The sequence below is a fragment of the Prionailurus viverrinus genome, chromosome B4, assembly GCF_022837055.1.
Source record: "Prionailurus viverrinus isolate Anna chromosome B4, UM_Priviv_1.0, whole genome shotgun sequence".
Classification (NCBI taxonomy): Eukaryota; Metazoa; Chordata; class Mammalia; order Carnivora; family Felidae; genus Prionailurus; species Prionailurus viverrinus.
Window position 1 is genome coordinate 101,054,473 of NC_062567.1, and position 23,408 is coordinate 101,077,880.

The following is a 23,408-nucleotide window of genomic DNA, read 5'->3' on the forward strand; positions in this document are numbered from 1 at the left end:
AGTGTATGCTTTGAACACTGAATGTTGAAAGCCTTTCATCAGGTTTCTGTATCATCCAGAGTAAAAATCAGTCTTATAATTATCTACTAGGATGTAAAGTACCCTTATCCTCCCTCCCCTGTTCTTTCTTACATCATCTTCTGTAACTGTCTTCCCTCATTTACTCCACTCCAGCCACTTGCTATTAAATTCCAGACATATTATTCCTCTAATGCTGTTACACTTGACTTCGTACCTGGAATACTTTCCCCCAAATCTTGCAGAGCTGACTCCCGTCCTTCTTCACATTTTCCCTAAGATATTACCCATGAGTCTGTTCTGAACACCATATTTTCTGAAAACCCTCTTTCATAGCACTTATCACTTTAAAAATTCTGTGTAATTTGGTTATTTAATGGACTTATTAATAGACAATGTCTATTTCCCCCTAACTAGAATATAAGATAAATGAGAAGAAGAATTTTAGTGTCTTTACCAGGGCTTGAATCCCCAATTCCTAGAACAGTGCCTAGCACACAGTAGGAACTCATAAACATTATTTCAATGGAAGAATGTACATCTTTTAATACTGTAAAGAAATTGAACAAAATATTAATGGTACTTCATTCAAGATAGTGAATTTGTAGGTGAATTCAACATTCTATTATATATTTTACAACCAGTATATTTTTATGTATTGCATATATATATATATATATATATATATATATATATATATTTAATGTTGTAATTATATCCTTTTAGGGCTACCTATGTCCAAATGAATTTATTGCCACCCAAGGTCCATTACCAGGAACAGTTGGGGATTTTTGGAGAATGGTATGGGAAACCAGAGCAAAAACATTAGTAATGCTAACACAGTGTTTTGAAAAAGGACGGGTAAGTTATTTAAAAATCTTTCACAGGATGTTATCTTACAATTGTCTTAATATATGTGTGACAATTTCAGCTAATGCTGTGAGTCATCAATAACTTAGACATCTGTCTATGAGGCAGTTTTAACTTAGTAGCAATAACTGTGATATATATTCTAATATAACAGTGGTTCTTATGACTGGTGATTTTCTCTGAATACAGATCAGATGCCATCAGTATTGGCCAGAGGACAACAAACCAGTTACTGTCTTTGGAGATATAGTGATTACAAAGCTAATGGAGGATGTTCAAATAGATTGGACCATCAGGGATCTGAAAATTGAAAGGGTAAAAAAAAGGCAATGGAGGGGAACACAATAGTAAATATGAGTCTCTAAATGTCTAGAAGTAAAATTAATTTCCAGAACTGCCCCTTGCAACAATACCTCTACATTCAACAGTGCCTTCCTAATATTTTCTAAACCAAAGTTTTTAGTTGGTAACTGATCTCAATATCTGTGTCACTTTGTTTAATTCCAAATCTCATGGTTAAAGTTTACATTAACCAAGTATCACCAAATTGTTAGGTAGACAAAGGAAAAAAAGAAGGAAATAACTAGATTATTAGGTTTTTATTTGATGAAGAAACTATAATATTTGACTTAAAACAGGAATTTCCTTAATCAGTAATCTCTTTCCTCATCTTAATAATTTGATTTTCTATTTAATCCAGAACCAATACATAAGGTATAGTATGGGATCCCACTTACCAGTTTGTATAAATGCCTATACACACAGAAAACGATCTAAGGAAATTTATACTTTCTAACATTATCAGACACTCATTACCTGTGTTTTGAATAATAGGTGAATGTGTTTGCATTTTGGAACAAAATTGGGTTTTTTTATTTTTAATTTGTAAATGCTTATTCTTGAGGGAGAGAGACAGAGACAGAGAGTGAGTGGGGAAGGTTCAGAGCGAGAGAGAGAGAGGGAGACACAGAATCTGAAGCAGGCTCCAGGCTCTAGCTGTCAGCACAGAACCCGACATGGGGCTTGAACTCACGAACCGTGAGATCATGACCTGAGCCAAAGTCGGATGCTTAACCGACTGAACCATGCTTCACCAATTAAACCACCCAGGTGCCCCGGAACAAAATTGTTTTAAAATCTACAATTCTTGTCCTACGAAATGTTACATTACATTTGAATATAAACACTCTATATTATCCTCTGTTTGTAAGCTTTTTTATTGTTGCCATTCATGCTGAAAGGCAATTTGCTTTATTGTAGCAATAATAGAAGACCTGTCTTGCAGGAAATCATGAAAACATAGTTTCTTCCGTTTGGTAAATAGTCATTTTTAAAAGATCACCTTCAAAAGCTAAGACATAAGCTGCCTTAAACCTTCACTGTGGTACTTTAATAATTGTATCGTGCTTCTATAATCTGTCATGTTGCCTAGCATGGAGATTGTATGACTGTGAGACAGTGCAACTTTACTGCTTGGCCTGAGCATGGAGTCCCTGAAAACAGTGCCCCTCTGGTTCACTTTGTAAAGTTGGTTCGAGCAAGCAGAGCACATGACACAACACCTATGATTGTTCACTGCAGGTAAGGAAGATATTTTCAGAACCTTATATGAAACACTAGAAATGGTGTTTAAACCCAATGTGTCTTTTGATTATCATGATACCATTGATAAGGGAACTTTCCTGAAGTCTTGACTGGATTATGCCTCTCAAAGGAAAGTCTTTAAATTTTTTTTAATTGTAGCCCCTCATTGATGTGTGTGTGTGTGTGTGTGTGTGTGTGTGTGTGTGTAGGATTTTAAGAATTTTACAAATAAACATCAGATCCTTTATTATTTCAATTGGCATTAGTCTACTATCATAATTTAATTTTTTGTAAAAAGAATTTTTAGATTTGAGTTGTAAAGAATAAAAGAAAATGAACTCTAAAATAAAGATTAAATTGGGTGACCAACCCAAGTATTATAACAAATTTGTACAAACTTTAGCTACTCTCATGTCCTTCTTTGGCTGCTTTTTGAACATGGTTAAGAGAATATAACTGCAAGTTGAAATTGTCTCCTCATTTTCATTGGTATTTAATACTTAGAAATAAAATTCAAGGTTTTTAGCATTCAGAGTTTTTCTGGACAGATTGATTTAATTTGTGTTTTCTAACATGATAGATCTAAATAAGTCTCAACTTGTGTCTCTTCAACAATTGGTTTGTAAATTAGAGAAAAAGTGGATAATAATACACTATTTTATGATTCCATTTACATGAGATGCCTAGAATAGGTAAATTCATAGAGACAGAAAGTAAAATTGTGGTTACCAGGGACTTGAGGGAGAGAGAGATGGGGAGTTATAATGCATATGGTGTTTAGTTAGTTGTTTCATGAGAACTTCTGCTTGGGATGATGAAAAAGTTCTAGAAATGGATAGTGGTGATGGTTGCACAATGTTGTGAATGTGTTTCATGCCAACTGAGTTGTGTACTTAAATATGGTTAAAATGGTAAGTTGTTTGTTACATATCTATTACTGAAATAAAATTATTAGGTAACAGTACTTAGTCACATTAATAATTAATAAATTATTAATTATAATTTTTCCAATAACTGATCATTTTTCTAACAGGTGTATGCTGTAATCAGTCTGGTTAAAGATGTAAGAAAATATTAATCCATCCAAGTTTTTTACTTTTATTTAGAGGAGAAAATTCAATATGTGATTTAAATGATTATATATTTTCTAGGAATATTTTACATTTTTTTAAATTATAAAGGTAATACATAAATGCTTGCTCATTACAAAATATCTAAACAATATTTAGGTTTAAAAAGCATACAGAACAAAGATTAAAAGCCTCATTTTTACTGTCTTATTTCCATTTCCCCTCCCTAAACATAACATTTTCATCAAAATAGTATATGATATAAATAGATTAACAGCTTGCTTCTAAAGTCAACTATTCCTGTTAAGCTGGGTCACTGATTATTAAAATTTTTAATGAACAGTAGCTGCCTTTAGCTTCTTTGTGTCTTGCACATATACTGACACTAACATCCATTAGAAAAGAAAAGTACCTAATCCCTTATAGCCTCAAAAAGAGTAGAGAGCATGGGGCTCAGTTGGTTAAGTGTCCAACTTTGGCTCAGGTCATGACATCGCAGTCCATAGGTTCAAGCCCCACGTCGAGCTCTGTGCTGACAGTTCAAAGCCTAGAGCCTGCTTTGGATTTTGTGTCTCCCTTTCTCTCTGTACCTCCCCCCTCATGTCTGTCTCTCTCTCTCTCTCCTTCAAAAATAAATAAACATTAAAAAAAATTTTAAAAAGAATAGAGAGCAGATAATAGCTACACTGTGATGAACATAGCATAATCTATAGACTTAACCAAATCACTATGTTGTATACCTGAAACTAATGTCACATTGTGTGTCAATTATACTTCAATAGAAAGACAGACAGAGAGGGAGAGAGAGAGAGAGTCTCCCCCTTTGTAATAGAAATGGATGAAATATCAGAAAAAAGAATGCTCAAATTAATAAGTCTTTTTGGTATCATTTAAAACTCAACTGGGGCGCCTGGGTGGCACAGTCGGTTAAGCATCCGACTTCAGCCAGGTCACGATCTCGCGGTCCGTGAGTTCGAGCCCCGCGTCGGGCTCTATGCTGACAGCTCAGAGCCTGGAGCCTGTTTCCGATTCTGTGTCCCCCTCTCTCTCTGCCCCTCCCCCATTCATGCTCTGTCTCTCTCTGTTCCAAAAATAAATAGATGTTGAAAAAAAAATTTTTTTAATTAAAAAAAAAGTCTACTAAATTTTTATCTCTAACCCCAGCTTCTCACCTCAACTTAGATGTACATTTAACTGCCAATTTAATGTGACAACCTGAATGACCACAAAACTGAAACTTTGATGTGTCCAAAACAGAACATTTGATTCAGTCTCCAACCTCACTCCACCTTCTCAGTCCCCATCTTGGTAAACTGCAAGTCCACTCCCCGTGGTGCCAGAACCCGGAGTCATCCCTGACTGTGCCCTTGCTCTCGCGCTCCACCTGCGGCCCTGCAGCAAGTACTCTGACGCCTCTCCCCTGTCACCTCTCCACGGCAGTCCCCCGGCCCTCGGCTCCTTGCTCTTCTTCCAACATGCAGAACATGCTCCACGCACACCTCCCCAGACACACCCTCTGGCTGCAGTGCTCCTCTCACACTGTGTGCTCCCTTATGCGAGTTTCTTTCCAAATATTACATAATCAGAGACACCTTCTCCTTAACCTGATTTCTCTTTCTTCATAGTGCTTATTACCGCCAGGCACATTCTATGCAGTATTTGTGTACTGCCCTTCACTGTCCTCTAGAAAACAAGCTCCTCAAGTGCAGGGACTTTGGATTGTTGTTCATAGCTGCACCCCAGATGCCTGGACAGGGTCTGACATTCAAAATATATTGAATAATGTAATAACCAATTACTCTGTTCAGGCATGTGTATATATGTGTTACCATAATTGGATTTATGTTGTAATGCTCATTATTTCGTATATGGCTGAATCATGGGAAATTGCTAAGATTCAGTTATTTCTTACCTACAAAAATGGCAATTTTATGTTGTTCAAAGTAACATTTATAAGACTAGGTGGCCTTCCCTGTGTCTTTTTTTCTTTTTTTATATTTACTTCCTGTGTTAACCATTGGAATAGCTATGAGTCTTTTTCTTGTAATGGGAATTTCTGCATAAATCTTGTCAAGTTTATCAGTCCATGATTTCTATGGAGCACATACTTGTCCTTGGGTATGAAACTAATTTCTTTTTTTAATTAAAAAAACTTTTTTTTACATTTATTTATTTTTGAGAGACAGAGAGAGACAGAACACTAGTCGGGGAGGGATAGAGAGAGAGGGAGACCCAGAATCCGAAGCAGGCTCCAGGCTCTGAGCTGTCAGCACACAACCTGATGCAGGGTTCAAACTCACAAACCATGAGATTGTGACCTGAGCCGAAGTCAAATGCTTAACTGACTGAGCCACCCAGGCAACCCTAAGCTAATTTCTTAAAAGGAAATAGCTTTTCAATTTTATTATCTATAGGAAGTAAAAAAAATTCTAAGAAAAGAAAGTGAAAAGAACAGATGAGAGACTGCCAGTAAGAAGCAGAGTAAATGCTGTAGGGCTAAACAGTTGGCATTTTTAATATTCAGCATTTCTATTCGTAACCAAAAATATGTGCAATACAAAGTTTCTGGTGTTAAAAATGTTCAACAGTTTAAAAAAAAACTTCTTGATATGTATGTATATATAATGGAATATTACTCAGCCATCAAAAGGAATGAAATCTTGCCATTTGCAATGATGTGGACGGAGCTAGAGTATATTGTGCTAAGTGAAATAAGTCACTCAGAGAAAGACAGATACCATATGATTTCATTCATATGTGGAACTTAAGGAACAAAACAGATGAACACAGGGGAATGAAAAATAAAGAAAAAGGCAAACCATAAGAGACTCTTAACTATAGAGAACAAACTGAAAGTTGATGGAAGGCAGGTGAGTGGAAGATGGGCTAAATGGGTGATGGGGATTAAGGAGGGCACTTGTGAGGAGCACTGGGTGTTGTATGTAAGTGTTAAATCACTAAATTCTACTCCTATAACCATTATTACACTACATGTTAACTAACTACAATTTAAATAAAAACTTGAAACAAACATATAATCTGTACACTTCTCCGAATACACCCCTTAAAATATTATGAAAGAGGAAAAGTTCAACTGGTTAAAAAAAAATAGCATGGATTGAAGAGACAGAGGAGACAATAGCTGAATTAGAAGGTAAAATTATGGAAAAAGAGGAAGCTGAGAAAAAGAGAGAAAAAAATCCAGGAGTATGAGGGGAGAATTAGAGAACTAAGTATTGCAATCAAATGGAACAATATCTGTATTATAGGAATTCCAGAAGAGGAAGAGAGAGAGAAAGGGGCTGAAGGTGTACTTGAACAAATCCTAGCTGAGAACTTCCCTGATATGGGGAAGGAAACAGGCATTGAAATCCAAGAGGTACAGAGAACTCCCTTCAGATGTAACTTGAATCGATCTTCTGTACAACATATCATAGTGAAACTGGCGAAATACAAGGATAAAGAGAGAATTCTGAAAGCAGCTAGGGATAAACAGGCCCTAACATACAAAGGTAGACACAAAGTGTAGTAGCAGACCTATCTACTGAAACTTGGCAGGCCAGAAACGAATGGCAGGAAATCTTCAATGTGATGAACAGAAAAAATATGCAGCCAAGAACCCTTTATCCAGCAAGTGTGTCATTCAGAATAGGAGAGATAAAGGTTTTCCAAACAAACAAAAACTGAAGGAATTCATCATCACTAAGCCAGCCCTACAAGAGATCCTAAGGAGGACTCTATGAGTGAAATGTTACAAGGACCACAAAGTACCAGAGACATCACTACAAGCATGAAACCTACAGATATCACAATGACTCTAAACCCATTATCTTTCAATAATAACACTGAATGTAAGTGGATTAAATGCGCCAACCAAAAGACACAGGGTATCAGCATGGATTAAAAAAAAACAATACCCATCTATTTGCTGTCTACAAGAGACTCATTTTAGACCTGAGGACACCTTCAGATTGAAAGTGAGGGGATGGAGAACTATCTGTCATGCCACTGGAAGTCAAAGAAAGCTGGAGTAGCCATACTTATATCAGACAAACTAGACTTTAAATTAAAGGCTGTAACAAGAGATGAAGAAGGACATTATATAATAATTACAGGGTCTATCCATCAGGAAGAGCTAACAATTGTATATGTCTAGGCACCGAATACAGGAGCCCCAAATATATTAAACAATCACAAACATAGGCAACCTTATTGATAAGAATTTGGAAATTGCAGGGGACTTTAATACTCCACTTACAACACTGGATAGATCATCTAGACACAGAATCAATAAAGAAACAAGGGCCCTGAATGATACATTGGATCAGATGGACTTGACAGACATATTTAGAACTCTGCATCCCAGAGCAACAGAATATACTTTTTTCTCGAGTGCACATGTAAAATTGTCCAAGATAGATCACATACTGGGTCACAAAAGAGCCCTTAATAAGTATAAAATAATTGAGATCATACCATGCACACTTTCAAACCACAATGCTATGAAACTTGAAATCAACTACAGGAAAAAGTCTAGAAAACCTCCAAAAGCATGGAGGTTAGAGCACACCCTACTAAAGAATGAATAAGTCAACCAGGCAATTAGAGAAGAAATTTAAAAATATATGGAAACAAATGAAAATGAAAATACAACAATCCAAACACTTTGGGATGCAGCAAAGGCAGTCCTGAGAGGAAAATACATTGCAATTCAGGCCTATCTCAAGAAACAAGAAAAATCCCAAATACAAAATCTAACAGCACACCTAAAGGAACTAGAAGCAGAACAGCAAAGACACCCCAACCCAGCAGAAGAAGAGAAATAATAAAGGTCAGAGCAGAAATAAACAATAAAGAATTTTAAAAAAAAACAGCAGAGCAGATCAATGAAACCAAGAGTTTGTTTTTTTAAAAAATAAACAAAATTGATAAATCTCTAGCCAGCCTTCTCAAAAAGAAAAGGGAGAGGACCCAAATAGATAAAATCATTAATTAAAATGGAATTATTACAACCAATCCCTCATAAATACAAGCAATTATCAGGGAATACTATGAAAAATTATATGCCAGCAACCTGGACAACCTGGAAGAATGGACAAATTCCTAAACACCCACAAACTTCCAAAATTCAAACAGGAAGAAATAGAAAATTTGAACAGACCCATAACCAGAGAAGAAATTGAATCAGTTATCAAAAATCTCCCAACAAATAAGAGTCCAGGACCAGATGGCTTCCCTGGGGAATTCTACCAGACATTTAAAGAAGAGATAATACCTATCCTTCTCAAGCTGTTCCAAAACATAGAAAGGGAAGGAAAACTTCCAGACTCATTCTATGAAGCCAACATTACTTTGATTCCCAAATCGGACAGAGACCCAGAAAAAAAAAAGAACTACAGGCTAATATCCCTGATGAATATGGATGAAAAAATTCTCAACAAGATACTAGCAAACTGAATTCAACAGCATGTAAAAAGAATTATTCACCATGATCAATGGGATTCATTCCTGAGCTGCAAGGGCTAGTTTCAGTATTCACAAATCAATCAACGTGATACATCACATTAATAAAAGAAAAGATAAGAACCACATGATTCTGTGAATTGATGCAGAAAAAGCATTTGACAAAATTCAGCATCCTTTCTTAAGAAAAACCCTCAAGACAGTTGGGATAGAAGGAACATACTTAAACATCATAAAAGCCATTTATGAAAAGCCCACAGCTAATCTCATCCTCAATGGGGAAAAATTGAGAGCTCTCCCCCTGAGATCAGGAACACAACAGGGATGTCCACTCTCACCGCTCTTGTTTAACATAGTGTTGGAAGTTCTAGCATCAGCAATCAGACAACAAAAGGAAATCAAATACATCAAAATTCACAAAGATGAAGTCAAGCTTTCACTTCTTACAGATTACATGGTACTATACATGGAAAACCCATTAGACTCACCAAAAGTCTGCTAAAACTGATACATGAATTCAGCAAAGTCACAGGATACAAAATCAATGTACAGAAATCAGTTGCATTCTTATACACTGATAATGAAGTGACAGAAAGACAAAAAACGAAACTGATCCCATTCACAATTGCACCAAGAAGCATAAGATACCTATAAATAAACCTAACCAAAGATGTAAAAATCTGTATGCTGAAAACTATAGAAAGCTTATGAAGGAAATTGAAGAGGATAACAAAGAAATGGAAAAACATTCTGTGCTCATGGGTTGGAAGAATAAATATTGTTAAAATGTCAATACTACCCAAAGCTATCTATACATTCAATGCAATCCTAATCAAAATTGCACCAGCATTCTTCTCAAAGCTAGAACAAGCAATCCTAAAATTTGTATGGAACCACAAAAGGCCCCGAAGAGTCAAAGTAATATTGAAGAAGAAAACCAAAGCAGGAGGCATCACAATCCCAGACTTTAGCCTCTACTACAAAGCTGTTATCATCAAGACAGCATGGTATTGGCACAAAAACAGACACATAGACCAATGGAATAGAATAGAGACTCCAGAATTGGACCCACAAAAGTATGGCCAACTAATCTTTGACAAAGCAAGAAAGCATATCCAATGGAAAAAAGTCTCTTTAACAAATGGTTCTGGGAGAGCTGGACAGCAACATGCAGAAGAATGACACTAGACTACTTTCTTACACTATTCATAAAAATAAACTCAAAATGGATAAAGGATCTGAATGTGAGACAGGAAACCATCAAAACCCTAGCGGAGAAAGCAGGAAAAAACCTCTCTGACCTCAGCTGCAGCAATTTCTTACTTGACACATCTCCAAAGGCAAGAGAATTAAAAGCAAAAATGAACTATTGGGACCTCATCAAGATAAAAAGCTTCTGCACAGCAAAGGAAACAATCAACAAAACTAAAAGGCAACCAACGGAATGGGAAAAGATATTTGCAAATGACATATCGAACAAAGGGCTAGTATCCAAAATCTATAAAGAACTTACCAAACTCCACACCCAAAAAACAAATAATCCAGTGAAGAAATGGGCAGAAGACATGAATAGACACTTCTCTAAAGAAGACATCCAGATGGCCAACAGGCCCATGAAAACATGCTCAACATCACTCCTCATCAGGGAAATACAAATCAAAACCACACTGAGATATCACCTCATGCCAGTCAGAGTGGCTAAAATGAACAAATCAGACTATAGATGCTGGAGAGGATGTGGAGAAACAAGAACCCTCTTGCACTCTTGGTGGGAATGCAAACTGGTGCAGCCTCTCTGGAAAACAGTGTGGAGTTTCCTCAAAAAATTTAAAATCGATCTACCGATCTACCCTATGACCCAGCAATAGCACTGCTAGGAATTTACCCAAGGGATACAGGAGTGCTGATGCATAGTGGCACTTGTACCCCAATATTTATAGCAGCACTTTCAACAATAGCCAAATTATGGAAAGAGCTTAAATGTCCATCAATTGATGAATGGATAAAGAAGTTGTGGTTTATATATACAATGGAATACTACTTGGCAATGAGAAAGAATGAAATCTGGCCCTTTGTAGCAACATGGATGGAACTGGAGAGTGTTATGCTAGGTGAAATAAGTCATACAGAGAAAGACAGATACCATATGTTTTCACTCTTATGTGGATCCTGAGAAACTTAACAGAAGACCATGGGGAAGGGGAAGGGGGAAAAAAAAAGTTAGAAAGGGAGGGAGGCAAACCATAAGAGACTCTTAAAAACTGAGAATAAACTGAGGGTTGATGGGGGATGGGAGGGAGGGAAAGTGAGTGATGGGCATTGAGGAGGGCACCTGTTGGGCTGAGCACTGGGTGTTGTATGGAAACCAATTTGACAATAAATTTCACATTTAAAAAAAACTCAAACATTTGATGAGAGTGCTAATGATAATCATCTTGGTCTATCTAGTCTTGGTAACAATACAAATCCAAACACACTCCAAAGAAAATCTACCTCCAAATAAGAAAAAGAACTGTTTAGGATTTATTATTATCATAATTCATTTTCTTCTTTACTATCAACATGAACAATCTTTTGCTGAACAATATTCACTCTTCCTGCAGTGCTGGAGTTGGAAGAACTGGAGTTTTTATTGCTCTGGACCACTTAACACAACACATAAATGATCATGATTTTGTGGATATATATGGATTAGTAGCTGAACTGAGAAGTGAAAGAATGTGCATGGTGCAGAACCTGGTAAGATGTCTAAAACCGTGTGCAGTGTCAGCTCTACAATTTCTACAGGGAGGATATTAGTGGCAGCAATCTGGTTGGGCATGGACTTGAAACCTTATTTGCATAGCAGCCGCTCTGCTCTCTTTTGCTATATTATAAACCTCCTGGGGGGGGGGGGATTGGGGAAGGGCAGCTCATGCAGCATAGTCACCCCTGTGCACTGTTACTCACTGGTCATCCTACTTTATTTATACTGGTAAGTATATAGAAAATAATTCATAAAATTGATCTGTCTTTAGCATCTGGCAAATTTGAGAAGCTTAGGAAATGAATCAAATCAATTTCTTTTGTAAACATGCTAAAAATTATATTTGGGAAAAGTTTAAAATACTGTTATGGGGTTTTAAGTATTTCATTTGTCCATATTTACCCCTATTGTATAGTAGTACTAATGATCACCATAGCATACTATCAACTAACTATCTTGGAGTGTTTTGTTCTATTGTTTTGGTTTGTAGGCAAAAATGTTTATAAAAAATATTTTTTTCTTCATTAAAAAAGTCACACAGTGTAATACTAAATCCTTAACGTGTATTATCTCATTTAATCCTTTATTTGTAAAGAAGTGCCAATAAAACTAATCAACAGACTAGCAGTTATTGGCTTTGCTTTATAAGTAGGGAAGTAGATGTTCCCTTTGAAGAATTTAAATGATATAATAAGGTTATACTATTAATTAGTTTCAGAACCACAATTCAAGCCCAAGTCTGTCTAATGGTAACATGTAAGATGTTTCTGTCTGTATATATGAATTGGTATTTTTATGTTCTTCAACTAGAAATTTTTTCACAGTAAATATACAGACCTGCCTTAACCATATTTTCCACAATACCTACTAGAAAACACAAATAGCATCCTAGTTATTAAAGGTGTGAGAAAACAGGTTCTTGGCTTTAATAAGTTTGAAAAGAAGTTAAACTGATCTTAAAATTTCTTAAAGGCTCTATGCTACTTTGCATTACAATTACAAATGTAGAGCCCCTGTGGGCATCTTTTACCAAACTTACATGATTATGAAATCCTTGAACCTTTTTTGACCCCAGAACTTACAATGCCATGTAGGGGAACATTAATGTTCTTAGGAAGATGCTGGCTGGACCAGAGACATCTAAACTTTGTGGACTGCACGTCCCTTTCAGGAAAAATATTTGCACATTCAACTCCAATAATTCTATATTTATTTTTTAAATGTAGATTGAACAATTATATAAATTATAAAGCATACAAAATGAGAAATAAAAAACATGTAATAAAGATCAAATAAGCAATATTTTGAAATCTTGCTAATTATGATGCTCTCATATTATCATTATTTTCAAAAGATAAAATATACACTTAGCACAAGGTAATTCTATTTCAATCGTGATTTTAAATACATGTTCTAAATTATTTATAATTTTTGAACAAGTGATCTAGCTTTTTATCAGATTTCATTACACTGTTGTTTTTACCGACTAGAATGACCATAAGATTATTCTAGAGGTACAAAGAATTTCAGCCTTGCTGTTTCCTTGTCATTCATTTGGGCTTATATGATAAATACTGCCTTCAACCCACAGTCTCTTTGTAGGAATCTTTCTAAGCCACTTCAGTTTTGTGATGGTTAGGTAAAATTAGGTAATGTAATCCATGTACATTCTCTTCTATGCTGAAAGGGAACAAATGAGTGAAGTATGACTCTTCCTTTAGGATACTTCAGAAACGGAATATAACTTGTGACCAGGGTTGACTTCCTGGGTGTGACAGGCACAATCTCACAGGGCCCATGCTCAAAAGGGCACTTGATGCAGTGTTTACTGTCACTGTCTTGAAAATCATTAATATTTTTTGAGGGAGGAAACTCACATTTTCATTTTGCAGTGAGCCCACAAATTAGGTGTCCTCAATTATAAGGGATCCAATATAAATCCAACTATTAACCATTATTTAAACCCAAATTCTTTCTTATTTTTGTTAACAATAAGAATAAATAGAAAGCTAACATTTTCCTCCCATGTTCCTGGATGTACACATGTGCACAAGCACTCAGTGTTCTTGACAATGATCAAGATTGGTTGACTCTTTTGGATATTATAGAGGGTGGGGCTGATAGGGATATTGTTTCCTTTTAGAATCTAGAGTCAATCCTCAGATAATAAAAATTGGAAACATTTTGACTTGCTCTAAGTTTTGTGGCACCAGACTTTGTAAAGTGTATGTTCAAGAATGCCGGTTAATAATTTCACACAATTTAGTGCTCAGTATATGCTATAAGCTTCATATGTTATGCTTGTTTAACCAGCCCGAGTACTATGTTGCAGGGTAGGCAAGGGAATAGAAAGAGCATGAGTTTTGAGGTCAGAAAATTGAGTTAAGATTCTAGCTCAGCTAATTAATTGCTGGTCTGTGACTTTGTTTAATTAAACTCTTTTAGTTATTTCTCTTTTGTAAAATAGCCATGTTTTACTTTTCACAAATTTATTGTCAGTATCAAATAAGAGAAAGTATCTAAAGCACCAACATGCAGCATGCGGTAAATATCTGACAGAATTCTTCTGGATTCCCTACTTGCTGAAAAGCTGGTTCTCAAAAGCTCTCTTTCACCTCACTTCATTCCCAAAGTTATGCTCTTTCCTGTCTTTTTTCTGTGGTGATAAAAAAGGAAAATGACCACAGTTCTTGACTCCAGTCCTTACAAACCACTATTGCCTTGCCCAAGAGTGGTTTCTTATTTTCTTCTGTTGCACTGGGGAGTAGTTCCAATTTCTATAAAGAATGCTATCTTGGCACATGCTACAGTAGCCATGGGCAGGGGTGAGGAGGTGGGAACCTCAGCAATATTTTGCCACTAAAAGGCCCCAGAGGGGCATGGCCCAGACCCAGGAGAGAGCTATGAGTTCTTTCATTGTCTACCAAAAAATAGTTCATAGCAGCCCCAAGAACTTTCTGAGAGAATAGTATGCAATAAGATAACATGCTGATATGCTTTCGGTACTTCCAATAAGGGTTAATCTGGATGAGGCCCTTCCCTGCTGTGGTTTTCCTGGAAGTTAACAGATGTGAAGCCTTAGGGTAAAAGAAAAAAAAACTCATATATTTGTCGTATGTAGTTTTTTGCCAGGCACTTTATATATATTAAATCCTTTAAATATCACAACATAGGTGTTATGATCTTCCACATGAGGAAGTCAAACATCAGAAAAGTTTAATTCTTAAGATACCATGATTATCTAAGGTAGAAGCTGGAATTGAACTCACTGCCTCTTTGGCAATAACACACCATGACAGAGGGATCTTGGAAAATATAGTACTGGCCGTGGAGCTCAGCCTGCCCTGCTGGCAGAATTTACACACATCATTCTTTCCAGTGGAGAAAATGAGACTGGGACAGTCAGAAGCTTCACATATCAAATGTGACTTCAAATTCAAATGCGATTTTATAAAAAATACCAAAACTCATAAATTCCAAGATTGTCATTTTTGGAGAAGCTGTATTGTGTCCGTATATTTCTGCCAATAATGTTATTCATCGTGGGACGTATATTTGAAAACACTTTTTTAGAATTACCTTGAGAAATAATTTACTAGTAATTTCAACAGAATTTTTATTACTTTCTAACAACACTTTATTTCTTACCAAAACTGAATTATGCAACTTGATCGTGCACTCACTTATAAAACCTAATCCCTTTTGACTTCTGAACGTTGTCCTCATGAAATTGTTCCTTGAATGATAAAGGTTGGCTAGGAATGAGAATTAAATGGTACTAAGTCAACAAACATTTGTTACGTAACTGCTACATGCCAGGCACTATTACAGGCAATGGGAATATAGCAATGAGTGTGACAGAGTCCTGCCCTCACAGAACTGACATTCTGATGAGATGAGATGAGATGAGATGAGATGAGATGAGATGAGATGTTTGGAAACATTTTGTAATTCATGAAGAAATAGATATTCATAATAATGACCAACAGTTTCTGAAGACAGTTTCAGTGAAGAAATTCCAAAAAGATTTTGATATACAGTAGCAATAGATATGAATATAACCTCTGAAGATAGATAGATAGAGGACATTCTATTAAATTAGTTGTGTGTGTGTGTGTGTGTGTGTGTGTGTGTCTGTCTGTGTATATATATGTATATATATTTGGTTATATTCCTTTAACATCAGTTGTTTCCTATGTAAAAGTGAGGATGATTTTCTATGACTTGACCTTAAGTATCTTTGTGAAAGTCCAAACTCAGAAATGCTAACAGGTTACTGAATTATATTGAAAAAAACTTCAAGAAGCTAGATAGTACTGAATTTAGCCTAAACATTCAGAGGAAATGTTAGGAGTCCTTGTCCAGAGTGTGAGTGTTAGGACATTTCAGTGATCAACTACCTTATAGTTACAAATAAAGACCAGAAACTTGACATTAAGTAGGCCAAGTGTCAGGTGATTAACAGAATTGTTAAATGTATTTTAAATGTGCTGATGGTGTATAGATACGCTCACTCACAGATAGTGAAAGCAAATTTAGCATCTGCATGCCAACAACCATGCTAATCATTCTAAAAAGAAAACTATTTATAGGAAAAAATTACTAATTTAGACCTAAGAGGAAAAAGGAAATTCATAAATAGATTTAAATAATCTAATTTGCTACTTTTTAAAATAATCACAGCAAGCAGAAACATATTAGCATGGGTTTTAATAAGTATTAAAAAAAAAGAAACAAGAAGCCACAGGAACTTAGAAAACCTTATGTTTGAAATGATAGAAAATCATTTATATACATGGTAAGTTCTGTGCTTCTTCTAGCTGTTTACCATTTATTAAATTCAGCATTACTTTTCACTGTAATGGTATAGTTCCCCTTCTAAGAAAAATCTCCTCCCTATCCATGTATTTAACCACTCTTTCTTTGGTGTCTAGGCACAGTATATCTTTTTATACCAGTGCATTCTGGATCTCTTATCAAGTAAAGGAAGTAACCAGCCCATCTGTTTTGTTAACTATTCAGCACTTCAGAAGATGGACTCTTTGGATGCCATGGAAGGTAACCAGGCAAATTGTACAATTTACTAGTTTACCAGGAGATTAATTATAAAATAAACACATGTTGAAAATGTTTTAATAGCTTGGCTAATGCACATAACAATTTTTTTTTTATTTATCTCTAATCCAAGTTAAGATAATAGCCTCTCTTCGTATTTTTGCCATGAAGCACTTAAATATTTTTAACTGGTAGCTTCAGTTAAAATATCTCTTGTGACATGTTACTTTATGTTATAGGTGATGTTGAGCTTGAATGGGAAGAAACCACCATGTAAATATCCAGACCAAACATTAAAACTGAAGATATTTTCAAATCCCAGGGGCCAAAATTTCCCCCTCGCTCTTCTGAATTGAAATGTACAACCTTAAAGAAATCTCAATGTTTCTGTTACTGTGCCTTACTAAATGGATTGACATTTTATGAATAGTTGTAGGAAATAGCTAATTGAGGATAATTATTTGTTTTGTACAGAATAAATATGCATGTAAAATGTTTAAGAAAAAATATCCCAGAGATTTTTGAAGTCTTCCACATTTTTGGAATAAGCCAAATGGAAAATTATCATTATGATCTTTCTATGTAAAATTTCCCTGCATATTGGATCGAATTTGAACAAAAGTTGTAAATGTTGATTCAGTAGTGTTATTTTGGCCTCCAGGGTGTTGACGTTTCTTGTGGATAACTTCCAGGACTGTCATAATGATCTGTACTTCCATGTACACCCCTGTGTTTTGAATCTCTGTTTTATGAGTGCTGAGATATCATCTCATGATCTCGAACAGCTGAACGGTAACCCTCTGACACTGCAGGGATTACTTAGCCTTTATGCAACACACAGTAGCTCTTCGGGGACACTGAGGGCTATTTAAGTTGCATTGTGATCTTTAGTTTGAAAAAAACAAAAAGAAAAATTAAACAGTGCTATTGCTCATGTCAGGTTGTAGAGTACATTTGTACTGTCTACGTTCGTACATTTTTCAGGACAAGCTGTACCACTATGTTGTATAGTTAAATACATAGTTAAAGATATCAGAATATTTGTCCATTAGATATCTATTCAACCTAATATTAACAGTTTGAAAGGTTTCTTCAGCAGAAATGTATGAGGTATATATGGCAAACTTGTAACCTAACGACGTGCTGCTGTGGTGCCAACAGAAACTTCTGAATAGATTATATAAAATGGCCTTTATTTCATTTTCCAAAGTAAATTATTGAGGAGTGTATTTAGTGGAACTGAAAACAAAGAAATTAACCAGGTTGTAGCAAATGAGAGATTTTTAAAAACATATTACAGCCTCTCTTCTGTTAGTGACAATATGCTAAGAAAGTTTTGAACTATAATGAAATAATTTTGTCATAGATTTCAATTAAGGATCATAAAACAAAATAGTATCAATTATTCTATTTCTTCTGTGATAAGAATTATACCTTATTTCTGCCAGCATATACATATAGGAAATTATGCTTATTTCTGCTGGCATGTGCATATAGGAAATATGATAGCCAATAAAATTGAATTTTAAAGAATTGAGTTACTTTGCAACATGATTTCAGAGGTCCTTATATGTAAAAATTTTATTTTTATTACATATTAAGATGTAATTGATAAAACCTTAAATAATATAATGAATTATATTATATATAACTACAATATAGTGATATAGTATATTTAATTAATGTATAATCACTTCCCACAGTATCTATAGATAGCAAGAAATTTTAAAATCAAATTCATTACCCAAGAAATTAAATTCTTTAATCTTACAAGCAGTCCTGCTTCTTGTTTTTTTCATGGCAAAGAAGTGTAAATAGTAAACAATTCACTACTGTTCCAACCAAGTTTATCCTACAGAAAGTTACAAAAAACAGTAAGAAATGATGAGAATTCTAAAAGATTTAAGTTGAAGTACAAGTTCTTCTGTTTCCTTCATGTGTCAGTCATTGAAAATATGTGGAGAGGGGGAACCTAGGTGGTTCAGTTGGTTAAGCATGGGACTCTTGAGTTTGGCCCAGGTCATGAGCTCATGGTTCATGTAGGGCTCTGCACTCACAGTGCCATAGAGCCTGCTTGGGATTCTCTCTCTCCCTCTCTCTCTCTGCCCTTCCCCCGCTTGTGTGTGTTCCCTCCCTCTCTCTCTCCTTCTCTCAAAATAAATTAATGTAAAAAAAAAAAAAGGAAAATGTGTGGTGAGCCAGTACTTATGATATGGGTTTTTGTATACATGGAAGACAGCCTGTGGAAAGTACTGGTGAGATTATTTTTTAATGTATTGAATGATAAGAAAATAAACAAGTTTCATCTACAGGCCAGCCCACTTTTTACAATATCTGTATACAACAGATGTGTACAGTGAAGAGTTTCAGGTTTGACCCGTGGGTCTATGTATATGTGTGTGTACAAAACATATGTGTATGTGTGTACATAAATACACACTATGTATATGTGTGTGTGTTATAACAGAGTTATAACATAAGGTCTCTTCTAAAACAGTGCTTATGAAACTCTAATGTATATATAAATCACCTGGGGATTGTGTTAAAATGCAGATTCTATTTCAGTAGTTCTGGGGTAGGACCTGAGATTCTTCACTTCTAGTAAGTATTCAAGTTATAATATTGCTGCCTGATCTCAGACCATACACTGAACAGCAGATTTCTTTTTTTAATGTTTTTTTAAACTTATTTTTGAGAGAGACAGAGCATGAATGGGAGAGGGGCAGAGAGAGAGGGAGACACAGAACGCAAAACAGGTTCCAGGCTCTGCGCTATCAGCACAGAGCCGGATGCTGGTCTTGAACCCACAAACTGTGAGATCATGACCTGAGCTGAAGTCAGATGCTTAACTGACTGAGCCACCCAAGCGCCCCTTTTGAATAGCAAATTTCTAAAAGACAAGATCAGAATAATTTCATGTCCACCTGAAATTATTTGAAACCTGTTAAAACAAAGCTTTCTCTTCATTCACAGTTGTATACAGTTGTGAATTGTACACAGTTCACAATTGTATAACAGGACACCTGTTAAATGTGTATATCTAACTGTATCACAAAATTGTAACTAAAATTGAATTAAAACACATATCAGTGACAGCTAAATTTTCTCCTACCTAGATTGTGAAACGGCCAGTATATAGCCAAGTTCTACAGGTAGTTACTAAGTGCAAATTAGAATAATGAGGAACATCTGTAACATTTTTAGATCAGATTTGTCAAAATACGTTGAAGCACATGTACAATAAATGAGCAACATGTGTTTCATCTGAACCAAATGAAACTGGAGCCTCTCAGAATGGTTTGCCAGAGACGAAAGCAGCTGTGGGTATCACCTCAACTTTCATCCTGCTTTAAAACGCATAATTTTCTTCTCTCAGTTTATAGGTGAAATGTATAATAAGTCTTTTGAAAAAGGCTAATTAAACCTTGCCCTCTTCATAAAAAAAAGATGGTGATTCACTCTCCACATCTGGTACCAAACACTAGATTTTAAAAATGGAATTTAAGTTCAACAAAGTATGCATCCTGTAAGTCCATCACATGATTGTGGTAAGTCCATTTTCATGGGCCAACTTTCAGAAAACTCAAATGAAATGTTTGATAAATCCTGGAACACAAAGCGATCTGAAATTCTCAAATGATATGAAAAACTGAAAATATGAAAAAAGTATATAAAGCATAATCTTGGAAAAACAGATTGCCTTTTTAGTATATGTGCTGCCGAAGCGAGCACTAGATTGCCTTTTTAGGACAAATAATATTTCATGTTAAAAGACTTCATTACTGTGCATGGAGTTTTCATGTGGAATCAGGACTCATACACCCACCAGCTCATGAAGATGTTCTGAGGAATAGATAGGGTCGCATACATGAAAGTGTTTCTAAAAGTATAATGAAATCTACAAAGTTAATCTTTTAGCCAGACTGATTGGTTTGTTTAATGCTTATTAGCAAGATAATGCATTTCATTTAAAGATTGCATTGTATTTTTTGACAATAGTGCCATATTTGTGTGTCATATACATGTGTATGTTTCACATGCACACATCGAAGAGAAAATTATGGCAGCTATATAGACTTATGCTAAATAAGACAATGATGCTTTTTTCATGAATGATTTGAGCATTCGCAAGGAAATTCTGGACTAAAATGAATAGATAGACATGTACACAAATACCATAAAATGTGATTTGGAAAACAAGTCAAGAATAGTTTGCTTTTGGACATTTCACCTCAATATTCTGAATCAGTGTCTGCAATACAGTTCATTTGAAAATAAAACTGTAACTTAATACAAGGTAACAAAAAGCATTATTCTCTTAACAATACTGTTTCTAAAATCACAAATTTAAATTATTTTAATTTTCACTAAAAGCATTCTTGAATTGGAAAGTCATTTTAGTAAATTATAAAGTTTTTAGAACACTTTTATATATACATCATCCCAACTAATCCTTACAAAATTCTTTAAGATCTGCAGAGTCCCATTTTACAGATAAATATGATGAAAGTTTAACTGCTGTGCCCAAGACCATGTTTAGCAAGGTGAGAGCTGCATATCATAATCAATTTACTGAAAGTTGATGGTAAAGATAGAAATTTTAAAGGCAACAAAGAAAATAGAGACCCATTCAGAGATTCAAAGAAAATATGCTGGCTTCTATCACAAATAATGTAAGCCAATAGATAATGCAATGACATATTCAAAGTTCTGAAAGTACCTCCTCGACCTGATTAAGGGCAATTACAAAAAAGCTAGAGCTAATATCACACATAATGATGAAATATTGAAGGCCTTCAACCTAGATCAATAAAAAGGCAAAAATACCCACTCTCACAATTTCCATTCAACATTGTACTGGTGTTTCTAGCCATTTCAATCAGGCAAGAAAAAGAAATAAAAGAAATATGGTTTGTAAATGAAGACACAAAATTGTCTTTGTGAGTAAAAGGTGTAATCATGTGTGAGGAAATTGTTGAGAAATCTATAAAAACAAAAAGCTGCTAAGTGTAAGTAACTAAAAAGGTTACAGAATAGGGGCTCCTGGGTGGCTCACTTGGCTAAGTGTCCAACTTCGGCTCAGGTCATTATCTCATGGTTTGTGGGTTTGAACCCCGTGTCGGGCTTTATGCTGATGGCTCAGAGCCTGGAGCCTGCTTCAAATTCTGTGTCTCCCTCTCTCACTGCCCTCCCTCACTCATGCTCTCTCTCTCTCTCTCTCTCTCTCTCTCTCAAAAACAAACAAACAAGCATTAAAAACAAAAGGTTACAGGATATAAGATCAAGATACAAAGATCAATTTTATTTCTTCATATGTTCAATTGACAACTGGAAATTTTAATTAAAAATACCATTAATAATAGCATCCATGAACATGCCTAAGAACAAATTTAACAAAGTATGTGCAGGATCTCTATGCTAAAAATGATATTGATGAGAAGAGATAAAGAAGACTCAAAAAAAATTTTAATGCATGTCCATGAACTCAAAAACTCAATACTGTTAAGATGTCAATTCTACTCAAATTGTTCTATAGATTCAATGGAATATGTATCTTAATCCCATAAGGCTTTTCTTTTCTAGAAATTGATAAACTAGTTTTGCAGTTATATAGAAATGATGCAAAGACCTAGAATAGCCAAAAAAATTTTTAAATAGAACACAGTTTAATGATTTACATGATAGGTATATAGTATTTCTCATTAAAAGAAAAAAATGGAAGGTCAAAAATTAAACCCACACATAGGTGACCCATTGTTTTTCAACAAAGGTGACAACGCAATTCAATGGGGAAGAGTGTCTTTACCATAAATAGTATTGGTACAATTAGATGTCCATTTGGAAAAACATGAATTTTTATTTCTAACTCATATAACAAATACAAAAATTAAATTGAACTGGAATACAGATCTAAATATAACAATTAAAATTATAAAGATTATAGAAAAGAAACTAAAAGTCCTCATTATGTTGGGATAGGCAAAGATTTCTTAGAGTACAAAAAAAAAGAAATAATAAAAGAACAAATGATAAAGTGTTCCTCATCAAAATTACAATCTTCTGCTCTTTCAAAGACACTGTTAAGCAAATGAAAGGTCAAGCCACAGGCTGGGAGAATGGGAGGAAATATTCATAATATATGTCATAAGATACTTGTATCCAGAATACATGTATATTTACAGAATAATACACATACACCCCCCCACACACACACACATACACACATTCACATGTGCAAATGGTGTGTACATGTATATTTACAGAATAATACACATACACCCCCCCCACACACACACATACACACATTCACACGCCCAAATGGCCAATACATGAAAAGGCATTCAACATCATTAGTCATCAAGGATGCAAATTTAAATCAGAATGAGATAATCATACCAATACAATGATTAAAAGATTTGGAACAGTTGGAACTGGAAGTATTTGGTACAGTCACTTTTGAAAACTGGAGTTTGGTAGTTTCTCATAAAATTAAACATAAGACTGTATTACCATTTTGCCCAGCATTTTCACTCTTAGTCATTTATATAAGAGAAATTAAAATATATATTTTTTGGAAAAGATTTGTATTAATAATGATCTTA

General features: G+C 35.0%; 1 protein-coding gene across 1 annotated transcript in view; it reads left to right on the forward strand.

Moving 5' to 3' along the window:
- PTPRQ (protein tyrosine phosphatase receptor type Q) overlaps positions 1-17,083 on the forward strand; it is a 204,133-nt gene extending 187,050 nt beyond the window's left edge. The window contains exons 39-44 of the mRNA XM_047867339.1: positions 745-879; positions 1,078-1,203; positions 2,321-2,469; positions 11,609-11,744; positions 16,686-16,809; positions 17,046-17,083. Of these exons, the coding sequence (XP_047723295.1) occupies positions 745-879; positions 1,078-1,203; positions 2,321-2,469; positions 11,609-11,744; positions 16,686-16,809; positions 17,046-17,083 (708 nt within the window). The remainder of the gene's footprint in view (positions 1-744; positions 880-1,077; positions 1,204-2,320; positions 2,470-11,608; positions 11,745-16,685; positions 16,810-17,045) is intronic.
- Positions 17,084-23,408: the final 6,325 nt, after the last annotated feature.